The sequence below is a fragment of the Schistocerca serialis genome, chromosome 1, assembly GCF_023864345.2.
Source record: "Schistocerca serialis cubense isolate TAMUIC-IGC-003099 chromosome 1, iqSchSeri2.2, whole genome shotgun sequence".
NCBI classification, from domain to species: domain Eukaryota; kingdom Metazoa; phylum Arthropoda; class Insecta; order Orthoptera; family Acrididae; genus Schistocerca; species Schistocerca serialis.
Window position 1 is genome coordinate 688,450,288 of NC_064638.1, and position 15,946 is coordinate 688,466,233.

The window sequence follows — 15,946 nt, forward strand, 5'->3', positions numbered from 1 at the left end:
TTTAACTTACATGCTACAACAGTAATACTGCTCGAGAATACTTTTAAAAAATTTTTCCAATAGTATTGAATGAGAATATTTTACAATTTTTTATAAATCTGCGCTAAAAACTAGTGCAGAGATACTTTATTTACTAGAATAAATTCCACAGTTCCAATAGGGTAAATAGTAATTCTAATGGTCTGTGTACACTTAAAAACTAATCAGTCTTGGAAAGCTAGTGGCAGGTGAAACTTAAAAACTATTCTATTTACTTGATGCACACGGTGCATGGATATATTTATACAGTACACAAATGCCAAGTTTGAATAAATAAATAAATATACAAACATTCGTTTATGCTTTCTACATTTTTAAAACTTTTTTTTATACTTTTTCTGGTTTATACAGTGCCGAATACTAGTTTGCTGTATCATTTGCGGTGGCTGTGGTGCAGCAACTGAAACATAGCTGTACAGGCACCGCAAATAGTCTTCATTAGAGAGGGCTCTCAATGCCATGCGGCACTCACCCTTAATCCACCTCTGGGTGGCACCTTCCAATATGCAGTAAGCATACATTTTTTATCGCAGACCTACAAACACCTTAATCAGCAATCCATTCGCCTCATCTTTCATAAGGCTGATAACTTTCTTGTTCTATGGAACAATACCATAAGGATTATTGGCCTCGCATAAGGACGTGTCAAATTCATTACTGTGGTACCTCGTTACTTTATATGGATCACAGTTTTCCCCCCAATAGATGAGGCTATCTGTATGCATTTAAAGTAGTTCAGGATCTGCAGAATGAGTTTTTGCAAACTCATAATGAAAGTGGCACATGTGGAGTCTGGATAGGTCTAGTACGCACATCCCCACATAAATAGGTTTCATTAACTCTACTGCAGTCTTCACCACCTCCACAGCAACAAAGTTCTTCTTGAATATGGTGACTTGCTTACAATTTGGTCTGGTGATGCATTTTCTTACTCCATAGCAAGCATTCCCTTTCGGTTCTAATCAAAATTTCACATCATTCCCTCAAAGTCTCCATTGTTTTGCCAAAAATTGTCTCGTATTCAAATCAATATACTACATCAACCAGGGGGACTGCCTGAAAGAGAGGGCCCAGGTGATTCTAACCAGCTCCATTTCCAAGCTGGGACACTGCTGTAGAATAATATATATCTCCACTTATTCCCCAGCAGTGTCATCAGTTTTGAATTGGAGCCTCCTCGCGGAACTAGTTGCTTTGTATACAGCACCAAATCGGCGTGCGCATCACACAAACTAATAGAGTATGTGAGTTTTGCCTCCATCACATAGCCTACATCAGAATTAGCCTCATGATTTTTCCTTCAATTCGTTTTCGGGCACCCATCGAAACTCACAAATCAGCAGTGACTGTTACATGGCTTTTCCGTATAGGTCATTTTCACCCAAATTTCACCCATTTTCAAACTTGAATCAAGGGACTGAACCTGTTGCCCATCTGTGGGTTATTTGCCTTGGCATTTCTACGGACACATTGACGCATAGACTCTGGATTTCTCCAAAACATCTGCAAGCAAGCACTTGTCTGTGTCCATGTAAAGCCATCAATACTCTCCTAAAGTGAAGATGCTGAATTCCCGCCAGACATTCATGGCATGAACATACTCTGCATCCCTTGCTGGAGAATGCAGCTATATTGGTAGCCTGGTTCAGTTGAATTTCGCTATACTGTCCAGACACTCATATGGGAAAACTCCCCTTCCTAGTCACTAGTTGCAATTTTTCCTCTTGGAAGAATGCAGCTCGAGTGATATGCGTATCATCCTGAGGTAGAGTATCAACGAGTTTCTGGAGTGGTGCCTGCTTAAAAACTTAGCATGTCAAGGAACCGGAGCATAATTCCCAGCGTCAGTCATTTGGAGAGTGAAATGTATTTCTCAATGTTCTCAAGGAGGACACTGATCTGATCTTTCTCCATGCCAAAATCAGCCTATTGCTCAACAAGAAAGTGAGCGTCATTCCCCCTTAAATTATGGAAGAAAACGGGTATGTGGCTTGGTAACCGGTACTTCTAATAGTACGTATTGTAGGCTGCACCAGAACTTCCCCTTCAGATGACAGTGGTCCCTATGAGTAGTATCCGCTTTTCTATCTAACAGCAGCCCACATATATAATAGTCAACCACGTTATTATACAAATCTCCATTAACCTTCGATTTGCTCATGGGAAAGTTGTCAGTGTAAAGTTTGTCAACCTCACATGAAAGTTTTTCGAGCTCAGTAAGCAGCCAGACCACATTGTTATCCCCGACATGGGATTTGTAGCGTTTGAGACTTGTACCATAGGATGATACAATTTGGTATGCTGCTGCATATGGTATGTGTTTCTCTGTGAAGGTAGTGTGTGAGACTGTAGTGTCACCTGCACGGCGGGTCAGAGGAACAAGGAGGCATTCGAAGTCGATCTACACCACAGACGGGTGTTGCCCCTGATGATGAGCATTTTTAAACTTCATGAATTTGTTTTTCTCAGTAGGTATGACATGTACTGGGTCCTTGGAAGCACAGTCTACTAGATGCACTGCTAATAACTTGTCGGAGCAAAAATAATTCAGACAACTTGAGCAAATATACTTTACACAACAATCTGTTGACAGTTGGGAGGAAAGGAGTCAGTGCAGGTCTTTGATCCAGACATAATGGTAATTGCCTTGCTCCTTATTTTTCTCGTCTGAGAATAAGAGCATGTTTACATGCATCTAACGCTCACCAGCGAATTTTGAGAAATGGAGGGTGCCAATGACAATTTGTTAGTTTTGCTCACCTGACTTGCATTTCTCCAAGCCATAAACATGAACTGGTATTCCGGTATCCTGAGCCTCATATTTAGGTATGTCTTGGATCTTGATGGGGAATGAAATGCCATCAAAGTTACGTCTGCTGGGTGTTGTGTCTTTAGGAACATGGTATGTACAGGACGGTCAGGATGATCTCTGTAGTTATAATTCCTCTCGCAAGCCAGGATTGACCATGCAAAACAAGCCTTTTTTTAATTTTTGACATTAATACATGCCTTCTTGTCTGCTATATCCTTAGTAAGCTTGATATAGCTGAACCTTCCATTTACTGGATCATAGACATGTGTGTGGATGTCAGGCATAGTATTCAGCCAAGTACTTTAGCCGATGCTTTCACTTCCAACTTGTAAACATGGTCCATTATAGCACTCAAGGTGGTTTCATGAAACCACTTGGTGACTGATGTGCTTCACGTTCTCATGCCATTATCCCTCCAAAGATAATGAAGACCCGTCTCTTCAATGCCAGAGGCATGTTTGGGGTGGGGGTTCGACAGTTCAGTGCAGAGCACTGCACCACATTTATTGGTGGGATACCATGAATCATTAACCACCTTGAGGAGCTCCGTTTCCATGAAAGGAAGGCAAGCTCTTCTAAATCCAACAGGGTCACAGTAACCTCCTGCCGGATTCTCGATTCTCATGAACGAGATTGGCTTGTCAAAGGCATCCGCAGTCACCGAGCATTCTGACTGCAGTGTGGTGTAACTGATCTGACGTATTTCACTAAAAGGACAGGAGAAGAAACTGCCACTAGTCACAGAATTAATACTACAGCTATGTCTAGAACTAGACGAGTATGAAGCTGCTAGTTGAGTGGAGCAGAGGGATATGTGCCGTATCTTGAGAGGTTGTCGGTTCAGGAGAGAAGAGATGAGGAGGAGGCGCTGCCATATCAGACAAGTGCGAGTAGCCCAGCTGGTGTTGCAGCCCTGACCCACTTGCCTAAGGGAGTGTCACCTGCGGACGTTATAGCGGTGCTGGGTGGCACCAGGAGTGGCGCCTTGGGCAGCAGCAATGGTGGCTTCTTGTGCAGCGACTAGAGATGCCCTTACTGGCGCGGTATGCCTCATCAGACGCTCCCTCAATTCGGCTTCACCACATGGTACCCGCACAGCACCGCATTGTGGGAATTGCCCCCCTGGTGCAGCTGCTGTAGGGGAGGGAGCGAGCGAGCGAGCGAGGGAGGGGCGGAGGGGGGGGGGGGAGAGAGAGAGAGAGAGAGAGAGAGAGAGAGGGGGGGGGGAGAGAGAGAGAGAGAGAGAGAGAGAGAGAGAGAGAGAGAGAGAGAGAGAGGAAGGGAGGGAGGGAGAGAATAATGAAAAAAAAATTAAGTATAATGTTCCAGACATCGTCAGCTGCTGCAAGGCAAGAAAGAATACAGACTATCATCATTATTATTAATATTTGTATGTGGAATGAGCGAAAATGTAAATAAATTACCTATTTGCCTCTGGCTTCTTGGTATCTCCCTCAGGTCTTCCAGCACCCTCTCATGCTTACAGTCTCTCTCCATTTCCTCCACCGATTGTGACATTTTGTCCTCGCCTGAATTTGGGGACGAGCCGCCTGTTCAGCTGAAACATGTTGATTTAATAAAAAAATATATACCAAACAAAATGGGAAGAATATGCACTTAGGTGAGAACTGCGATGGCTCTTGCTTATCCTCGCCACCAACCCCTCCCTGTTCATCTTCTTCTACGAGGAAATCATCTACAACAGAGAATATGCACCATATCATATATAAGACAAAATTTTTAGTCAAACAGCAGCATATTATGTAAGAAATGAAGTATTGTTTTATTGATTTGGATCCTCGAAATCATCTAAAACATCATCAACAACATATTACATGTTGAAATTTTTTAGAAAGAAACTACATATACATGATATATACTAAAAACTACGAAATTCTTAGTGGAAAAAAACCGCATTTAAATATTTTGGTCCCTCGAAATCATCTACCCCACACACGTTGGTCACAACCTATTATGTATATGATGAAAAATATATATATACTACGTACGATGATATTGCTGCTGCTACCACTGCTTTTGCTGTTGCTGACACTGTTGCACCTCAGAATTAATTTCATCCACAATTCAGTGGAATAAGAAAAAAGTTACAGTAACCATGCAATTCTCCATTCTCCTCTAACAGTCTCTGCCATTTAGCGCCACTGGCACTCCCGCTTCTGTTGACTGACGTCGCTGAACGCTTCATGTTAGATGCATCAAACTAACAACTAACTCGCGCGAGTGGGGGGCGTTTTGGGGTTCTGTGTCTCCCAAGTCTCCGTGTGATCAGCATAGCCTGAGTCTTTTCTGGGTAGATGGTGATGCGCCAGCGACGGGCCCAGGTTTCTGTGTCATCTAAAACCCTTTGTTGCCTACGAATGATCAGGTCCTTATTCGCATTACGGGTGTGAAAGGCTGTGTCGTCAGCATATTGTGCGGTGTGCACCAGAGGGGTGGGGGTGGGGGGCTGTGGTGGTGTCCGTAGTGTACAGACAGTACAAAACGGCCCCAGGACCGATCACTGTGGCACTCCAGCACAAATACGCCTTTTGGTGGAGGTGGCTGTTTCTACCTTGACAGAGAAAGTTATGTTCGTGAGATAGCTTTGGATTACCATAACTAAGCTCCTGGGAACCCCCCATATGTATAACCTGTATAGTAGCCCTTTATGCCATACTGAGTCGAAGGCTTTGGCTACATCAAGCAGCACTATACCGCAGTAGCCTCTGTGGTTGAAGCCCTCTGTGGCTGCTTCCACCAGTCTCATGATCTGTTGTGGAGCGGAGTGCTTCTGTTGGATTCCGAATTGGAAATCCGGCAGAAGTCGCTCGCTGGTGATGTGATCTCGTATGAGTATTAGCAGGAGGCACTCGTAGATCTCGCTGAGAGTTGTCAAGAGGCTAATCGGCCTGTAGTGCTGCAGCAATAAAGGATCTTTCCCTGGTTTGTGTATCGTGACCACTTCCGCGTACTTCCAGTAAGATGGGATCTCGCGGGTATGAGTAATCTCGTTGAAGACGTTCATGAGGTGTTTGATAGCCGAGTTTTATGACTAGTTGGTTGGTGACTCTGTCGTCTCCTGGAGCATTTTTTGTTGGGAGGGACCTAATTACTTTTGCCACGTCTTCGGGGGTGAAAAGTGGGAGTTCGTCCTCTGGGTCCTCCTCAGCATTGATGAAGACAGCCAGTTGACGACGGACTACCTCTTCATTTTCATCTTCCTGGGGTTCTGCCGGTTGAAACTGCTTCTTGAAGGAGTCCCCGAGGCCTTTTCAGCATCGTTGTAGGCCAGACACCGCTCGCCGTTCAGTGGCGGCTTCCTAGCGCGTCTTTTGGTGAATTGAGGCTGGGAGTGAATGCTGTAGGCTTTATATATCTTGAGTGATTCAGTGTCAGCCAATAGGAACTCAGTATCCTGGAACACCTGCTCAGCATTACCCAACAGGAGCACTGTATTCAGGTATACCTCGGTCAACAGGTTTGGACAGGTTGGTCGGAATTCCTCCAAGTAGAGGTATGTGTCAGGAAGGAACCACTTCAAGGCGCTAGGGCTGAGGTGCTTGAAAGACTTCTGTAAAGCAATGCTTGCTGAGAATGTCTCGATTGTACCAGTATCTTCTATGTCCTCAACACCTTTAAATATCAACTGTCTACGCTCATCATCATAAAAACCATGGTTTAAAGCAATACCTCATTAAAAGGAGTAGTAGCATCTTACTTGAGTATGGAACAGATATTATGATTTATTGTTATTGATCTTTTCAGCTATACATCTAACACAATACATCTTAATTGATGGTGGTCAATCAATTTGGCATCGCACGTTCAAGTCATAGTGCTTAAAGCAGGACTCATACTTTGAACTGAATTCATCCTTTTTAAATACGTCAGGTAGCAAATAGAAACTGTGCGATACATCACATAATAATGGCACAAGTAGTGTAGGGAACAGGTAGTACTAAAGAGCGTTCACGTGGTGACGACTCTTAAACCGTTTCATATAAATATCTGAAAGCTCATTATGCACATTTATTTATTTCATCCGCTCAGACATGTTGTAAGCAGTAGCACTCTCTTTTCCCAGTGAATCCCTAGTAATCAAGGCTAATTGTAATACACTGAGGAATTAAGCTCTTATAGAACATTTTTTCTAATGTGTGGGTGTAGCTGTGTTCTTGAATAAAGCAAAGTTGTCCGGCCACTACTCACCTTCAATAGCTTTGAAATAGTGGTAACTAAAGCATGAACCTCAGCATTCGTGACCATACTTTGCACGATACACTCAGTACCACTTCTCAAATTCACTATTAGGATTACGGCATTAGCCTATTCATGGACACTCTGCACACACTGGAAGTTGAATAATAGAATGACGATGGATTTATAGTAGTTATTCAGTCACATTAAGCTGGTGCGCTTGAGGGACAAACAGAAGTCTCAATGCTTTGAATAAAGCATTCAAGCCTATAGGAGGCTGCTGTATTACTTTTGAAAATCCTGCTCCCACACACGTGTTATAGGATCAAACCAGGTATGTATCATTAAGACACTGTTTCTCATACATGTACCAAACAAAAATCTTTGTATGATGGTCCAACAAGCTCTTTTTTTTTTCATAACAAACTCAATTTTGCCTGCTGCAACAGATCTGTTTCGCGATGATCCTCCTCCTCCGAAGCGCTAAACAGCTACAGTGCTTAGCAATAGGAACTTAGTGTGCTGAGAATTGATACAAAACAGTTTTACCATATGCGAACGTTTCTCTGCCCATTTGTTTGGCCCTGAAAATTAATTCCTAAGGATGTGCTATAGCATATTGTACACGAACTGATTTCTTAGTCGGAGAAATCTGTATGATCTGGGTGGTAGGTCTACAATAGTTATGCTTGTGAATATGGAATGCACTAACACAAACCCCGACTTCGCAGTTCAAACATAATAAGACGTCACTGTGTGTTGGCTGGATTTACAAGTATTACAAACACGAAAAGTTTTGTGGAAGTGACGAAATCGAGGAAATAAAAAAAAAGGTGCTAGGAGTTTTTAATTGTGATTACAGCCTTCATTCCTTGCGGCCCCAGATCTATGATATTTCCGAACCGGGGTAAAAACTTGATAGTGCCCCCCATCCCGCACCCCCACCCCCAAGCGTTTGAGATACGTCAAAAGTGTAAAAAATAAATAAATAAAAAAATCAGTTTTTCAAAACTATTTTCATTTTGTAGCGCACATCTTTCTGAAGAATTTTATACATAAAACCCTTATGTTCGAGGAAATGTGCGCTATGTTAGATGGTCACAAGTGTGTCAAGGTGCCAGCCACGGTAGCCGAGCGGTTCTAGGCGCTTCAGTCCGCAACCGCGCGACTTCTACGGTCGCAGGTTCGAATCCCGCCTCTGGCATGGATTTGTGTGATGTCCTTAGGTTAGTTAGGTTTAAGTAGTTCTAAGTTCTAGGGGACTGATGACCTCAGATGTTAAGTTCCATAGTGCTCAGAGCCATTTAAAAAAATAATAATAATAAAATAAATAAATTTAAAAAAACGCCAAAGTGCAGTGCACACCTTTTCACACAGCATTCTTCTGTCCCACATCTATGTATTTCGCTCTGTGGAATTCAAACGTGTGTAGATTGTAAGCATATTTTTTGCTTTATTCTTGCAACAGCTTTACAAGGCATGCTTTACTTCCTGTGAAAAAATCTGTCACCTCATCAAAATTCGTCGAACATTTTGCCACATGAAAAATCAAAATAATCTAATTCCGAAAAAGCTATTAATACGAATAGTACTCAAGACTGGTGTGGTTCCTCGATTTGATTATTTTGTCACTGTATGTTAGATGAAACGAAATAAGCCTTTCTAATATTGCAGCTGTTGTAACACACGCCAAATAAGCAAGACTGTTTTGGCACAAATGGTCATTTTTATCTACCTCATTTACATAATTAACACTACAGAATATAATTCACAAAGTTCCAAAATCAAATGCCTGTTAGGCCTACTACAAGCAAACAGTTTTATGTTAGGAACTAGTTTCACATTTCATTCATATGCTCCAGTTTCTCAAGCGTGACATCAAAAAGTAGTAGTAGTAGTAGTAGTACGATATATTTGTATAAATTTGGAATCGCCATGTTCTTCCATACAAGTTGTGTGATGTCCCTTCCTTGTTCTAACAGTTGATCTTGTCGTCGCTGATTTTGTAACTATTCTTGACATTGTCAAAACTTATACTCTGGTTAGCTTCATTAACGCTGCCAGAATCAGCGGTTTAGTTATCCCACATTTATTCTCCGGTTAGGCGCTGTTACGTGTTTGTACTTTGCGTTTTGCACGCTATTCAGAGAATAGAACTTAATGCGGCTGCTAACTGGGCCCTTTGTAGTGTAGAGATCTGGCAAAAATTTCTTGTGAAAATTTGATTTATTTGGATACGGCGAGTAGATATTAGATGATCTTTCTTGCCTGTTATCCCTGCTTGCTGTTTATTTCCACTCTGGTATTGTAAATGTATGAATTTCGCCAATAATTTTAACAATGCTTATATTCGCACTCTGAATCAACCACACAAACAAACATGCGATCGGCATTCAGCCGTTTGTGTTTATTCACCTCAACTTATATAGTCCCCATCCCCATAATCCCCCCCTAATCATACGATTGGTTTGGAAATCAACTTGAAATGTGTTAAAAATGTTCAAACACCAACAGGGGCGCATTTCAAAGTAGTATGAATAATCGTTAGACTGACGTGCGATAAATGCAGGGTGCTTTGTGAAACAAGTCCCCCCCCCCCCCCAAGAATATGAATTGGCGCCGCCTGAAATTGCCGTCCGGGTCACATACTCCTGTTTGCTCCCATCTAAACGTGGCCCTGATTCCTTGACAAATAGGTCATGGCGGGAGGTTTTTTGCTACCGGGCAGTGCAAAATGACATCCAGCTGGTGTGTGGACATACCAAATTTTTTTTTCGGGCACTATACACCTACTATATATGACAATCAGAAATGTTATGCTGAAGTTACTATGATTTATATTACGACATGTGAAAAGAAAACAAATGTGTCCGACCTTGAAGGAGGTATGGATTTGATGTGGAACACTGTGAATTTCAAAATATCGACAGTCGTAAGGTTATGAGAGATTTTACGTGGAAAAATTATGTGCAGTCATAAGGAGGTTATAGACACTGATATTTCAAGGCTTGAAATTGATGCTTCCAAAGCCACAGCCATCAGGAGGAGGTATTTCTGGTACTTCGCTCATTGTTGAATGTCACCTGATTGGAGCTACAATTGTAATATTTAATTGCAAGTACACTGATAAATATGTGGCTGGTTTCCTAGGACGATTCTGCCAGGTAGATGAGTGATCAGTGCGATGGAATGTCATACCTAATGGCCCGAGTTCTGTTGCCAGCTGGGTCAGAAATTTTCTCCTCTCAGAGACTGGGTGTTGTGTTGTCCTTATTATCATTTCATCCCCATCGACATGCAAGTCAATGAAGTGGTGTCAACTCGAAAGACTTGCACCTGGCAAACGGTCTACCCGACAGGAGGCCCTAGCCACACGGCATTTACATTTCCAACAGCAATAATGAAGTAACTGTAGCAGCTATTACATGAGAGTGGTATCTGATGAACCAGCAATTTAGGGGTACCACCTTTGATTACTAATCATAACATCAATGGTCCCAGATTTGAAATCCCCCACCACTTAAATTTTGATTAGTAATCAGTCAAAGACTTCTGGAGTAAGAAGTCAGCCTCATTCTGCCAAGGCCTTGTCAAAGAGGGCGGAGGAGGGGACAGAGATTCAGGACACTGTCTTGTCCTTGGGATGGCAAACTACCCCTAAAGTCAGAGGAATCAGCATTAATCAATGGCATGAGAATCCAGAAGGCATTGTAAACTGCTGCATTAATAACACATGACATGTATTCACAGGACATGTGGCCTGTAAAAAAGAAAGTATCATGATGATCTCTCCATTGATGAGAGATTCCAGAATAGTCCCCCATTTGGATCTTTGGGATGGGACTGCTTGGAGGTGACCACGAGAAAAAGATTGAATAATCAACCAAAGGATAATGCTCTACGAGTTGGGGCATGGAATGTCAGAAGCTTGAACGTGGTAGGGAAGCTAGAAAATCTGAAAAGGGAAATGCAAAGGCTCCATCTAGATACAGTAGGGGTCAGTGAGGTGAAATGGAAAGAAGACAAGGATTTTTGGTCAGATGAGTATAGGGTAATATCAGCAGCATCAGAAAATGGCATTATGAGAGCACCGATAGTTGAGAAGAGATATATTACTGCCAGAATCAATCAGAGCACACACCGGCTCATTGTTCAAACTTACGCAAGCAAACGGTAATCTAGCGTTCGACACCGCCCGGACTCTATTGCAGGCCCTAGGCATGGGACCGCGGCGACCTTGCCTGCGTGCCAGCTAGCGTCAGATATTTGACATTTCTCTCCCCTTGTCCTTGCGCTCACGTGCGAAGTGTCCCTGTTGGTTACAATGGTAGCACACGACCTTAGCAGGAATGCTATTTGCAGGCTGGTAATTCCTTCCCTTTTCCTTATACCCACTGCTACCGACAATTCCTTCGCACTCCCGCATGTCATCTGCTCGCGAAACCCCCTCAATTTCAAAACAGTCATGTAATGTTAATTTCCAGTCCCTAAACATTATTGCAGCACCTTGCATCATTGTGATAAATATTTGCACTTTAGTTTGCCCACCAGTCTCATCTCAAAGAACACATTTGGTTTTACTGCCTTCTTTTTCAGTAGTAGTCTTGTTTATGGTTCTCTCTAGATGACATGTACAGTCGATTACGAATGTAGAAAGTTAAGACTCTCGTCATTGAGACTAAGAAAGTGTATTTAGATAGAATGGTGACTAAAGTATATCCTAACAAAATAACCATTTAAACATTTCTCATCACCTAGTATTTATTTTATTAGTACATACGTTGCACGCTTGGGAATGATTAAGAACTTCAATGAAAAGTTGCCTTTTCCAGATAGGATTCAACAATTCTGAGTTACTGGTTGTTGCTCTACTTTGTCCAGGTGTGAAGCAGTATCTTTGCCTTTGCTGCTCAGTTTTCTGTGTAATGCAGTAGTCTCGGATATGGCCAGCAGGTGACGGCAACAGCAACCGCAGTGGGAGAGTGCCCGCCAGGTGGAGGCAACTTCAGCCGCGGCTGTGAAGAGACGTGTGAATGTGCACCAGGCTCCAGCACGCCCTCATGCCGGCCACGCTGTGCAGGGCCCATGTTCCGCAGGGGCCGTGCACGTCTTGCAGCCGACCCCCTGTGCGATGAGAAGCCTGTGGACGACTGCTGCGCTGTACTTGTCTGCCAGGATTCAGGTCAGTCAGTCCTTCAGTATGGGCCACACCAAGAGGAGCGCTGCAGCAGTCTGAGCAGGGTGCTGTGATAGCTCGATAAAAAAGCAAGAAAAATTTGTTGTTTCAGAAACAACTCATCTCATTTCTCAGCATATGCTCCTTTGAAGGACGTACACTTGGTCTAACAATCCTCCAGCTTTTTCATCCCACAAGAAAAATAGATTTGAAAGAATTTGCAAAATACTCGTTAATTGTAAATATTACTTCCTCATTTGATGAAAATTTCTTCTCAGCAGGCCACAGTTTCAAGGTAGGAAACAGGAAGAAGTCAGTTTGGAGCTAAGTCTTGTGAATAGGGCAGGTGAGGAACAAATACAAAGCTCAATTCATGGACTTTCCATTGTCATCGCTGATGTATGGGATGGCATTATCCTGGTGAAAGAGCACTCCCCCCCCCCCCCCCCCCCCCCAGCCTTCGGTCTTTTCACTGCCAACATAAGTTTCAAACAATTTAGCAATAGCATCCCATTATGGATCTGCCTTTTTCCAAGTAATCTATGGTGATTATTCATTGGGAAACCCAAAAAATGACAGTTATCTCTACATACATCACAAGCTGCGCCTGAAAAAAGTGTGCAACCTTTTAGAATGAGTTGCTTGCACAAAGGCAAGTAAGAAGTGTTGTCTAAACATACATCCAGAAATGGCTGATTGATCAGTAATATGAAAAGACTTTTACCAAAAAAAAAAAACAGAATCATCCTTTGTGCTAATTTTATTCCAGGCTGAATGAGTATTGTAATGGTATGGTTAAATTTGCCGTCAGATGAAACGTTGGCCAAAGAGATGGTGCCATTAAAATGTTATGACAACCGTGCCTACTAGCACCACTCAGTACACTTGGTTACAAATATGTTCAATTTATTGTGTGCTCTCAACGTGTATCTCCTAAATCTAATGGATTTCTATCAATAGTGACATTTAAAGTCCTTAATGCTTTCATATGTGTGTGACAATGATGAGATACTTCATGAATTGCCTATGAACTATTCACAACCAGCATGTCATTTATGGAATGTATGATATGTTCTTGATAATCCAAAGGATATAGTTGAAGGAAATTTTGAACATTTGTTGCAATTCATCATTGCAGCTGAAAATATTCACAGCTCACTGTTTCCCGTGTACAGTGTAAAATCTGTAGCACTGTTTTTGTGGCACATATGTACAGTTAGTCAGAAAAATAGAAACAAAAGAAAACCGTATATATAATGTGCTGAGCAGAAGGAAAATCCACTTCAAGCCTGGGTCCAGAGAGGCACAGGATAAAGAAAATGATTGAGTTAACAATTTAGTGGTAGGCTACATCGTGAGAAAGAAATTTTAGAATAATCTGAAAGCTACACATTGGACTGTGCTTGTAAATTTTTTTTGATTGGCTCTGCTGCAGTTCATACTGTACTTGCAGCCCTTCTTATATTACAAGTATTGTTCATAGTCATTTTCAAGTATTTCAACATTCTACAGTATAGCCTAACAATTCACTTAAATACATAACTGTTCAGTACAAAACTACAACAACAGCTTTGTGATTATCTTATGTTGACTATGGAAAACATTTATATTTCTAATTTCCTTCAATACTTTATTCTAAAAGCCTGTTCTTTAACTGTGCAGCTGTGGAGCCCCTAGAGATCTGTCAGTATGAGAACATAACTCTACAACGTGGAGAGGTCTACAAAAATGGCTGTGAGGAAGTCTGTACATGTGGTGAAGCAGGAAAACTCAACTGTAAACCTAGGTAAGTAGCCACACATCAGTTTTCATTCACATTTTCTGAACTTTACCAATGTCTCTATGAGGGTGTTGAAAGGACCTGTACTTAACTGACAGTTTTCAATAGAACAAGGAAAGTTCTGGCAAAATGTAAATAATTTAGAAGTAGTAGAGACCAATCATCAAATAGCAGAAGTGTATAGTCAGCCACATACGGCTCAACACAAAATGTGAAGATTGCAGTTCAGCAGTTGGATTAGGCTAAGATGGGGACTGTGTCAGGCGAGGGAGAGAGATGCAGGAAGCAGGAAGAGGAGTTGGAGACATGTAGCTAGCAGCTCACAGGGAGGCAGCAGATGTGATGGCTAGGAATGTGATACACAGGTACTAGAACTGGTGAGGTAGGGCACACAATGAAGATGATGCGCAGGTTTAGATTGAGATGAGGTGACAGGACAGAAGAAGAGAAAGCTATTGGGTACAGGATGTGTGGACAGTGATTTAGCTGAGACTGGGGCCAGAGGGATTTTGGGAGCGAAGGGTGTGTTGCATAGAAAACTCCCATCTATGTAGTTCAGAAAGCTGGGACTGGAGGGGAGGATCTGGATGACATGAGTTATGAAGCAGCCATTGAGCTTGAGCATGTTGTGTTTGGCCATTCATTCTGGTCAACACCTGACTGGTTGCCACGCTGACATAAAAAGCTGTACAATGATTGCAGGAGTGTAGGTATATGACAAGGCTGCTTTCACGAAATTCTCAATCTCTGATGGGATAGGATAAGCCTCTGACAGGACTGGAGTAGGAAGTAATAGGTGGGTGAATCAGACCGGTCTCGCGCATGGGTCTTCACCTGTGGCAAGGGGTTGGGAGTGGGAATGGCATAAGGATTGACCTGAATGTTGTGGGGGTTGGATGGGCAATGGAACACCACTGTAGTAGGGGTGGTGAAGAACTTGGGTAGGATGTCTCTCATTTCCAGACATGGAGATAGATTATAAATTGCCTGGCAAAGGATGTAATTCATTTGGTACAGTCCTTTCTTATACTGGTGCTAAGAGGGGCACTCCTTTGTAGCTGGTTCTTGGGGGTGGGGGGAGGATTAAGGTGTGTAAGGATATGGCATGGGAAATCTGTCTGTGGACAAGTTTGGGAGGTAATGCAGGGTGGCCACAAACAGGAGAAACCAGCAATATTGAGAATCATCAGGGAATTTCAGGCAATCAGGAAATATCATGGAAAAATCGTGGAATTTCATAAAGTATTAGGTAATTTTCCTGTGCCTACCCAATATATTTTCATGCCATCTATGGACTGCAGCTGGAAGCATATTGCCCATTACTGTTTGGGATAATATCATAATTATTGAGCCCATATTCATGCATGTTTTCCACATAAACTGTGAAACCTTTGAGTCATGGAACATACCACACTCATGCTCATAAATTAAGGATAATTGCAGAATGTCGTGCCACACAACAAGGCACTACACAAAACTGGCATTAATAGCATCGGCACATAGGGAACACACACATGACACAGATCTGTAAGTCCACGGTATTGGAGATAAGTTGAGAAAACCATCCTGAAACACATGTGCTACAAAACACCTCTGTTTCCTGCGCATGTACCCTGACAACAACATAGGATATGATCACCACGCACACATACACAGGCCGCCGCCAATGGGTTGGCATACTCTGGATCAGGTAAATGAGCAGCTGCTGCGGTATAGCCTCCCTTTCTTGCACCAATGCCTGTCTGAGCTCCTGAAGTGCCGTAGGGGTTTGAAGACATGCAGCGATACATCGACCAAGAGCGTCCCAGACATAGTTGAGGGGGTTTAGGTCTGGAGAACAGGCAGGCCACTTCATTCTCCTGATATCTTCTGTTTCAGGGTACTCCTCCATGATGGCAGCTTGGTGGGGCCATGTGTTATCATCCATCAGGAGAAAGGTGGG

General features: G+C 42.6%; 1 protein-coding gene across 1 annotated transcript in view; it reads left to right on the top strand.

Moving 5' to 3' along the window:
* The window catches only part of LOC126480525 (putative epidermal cell surface receptor), a 417,170-nt gene that overhangs the window by 286,159 nt on the left and 115,065 nt on the right, over positions 1–15,946 (top strand). The window contains 2 exon segments of the mRNA XM_050103873.1: positions 12,002–12,230; positions 13,887–14,010. Coding sequence (XP_049959830.1) covers positions 12,002–12,230; positions 13,887–14,010 — 353 coding nt within the window.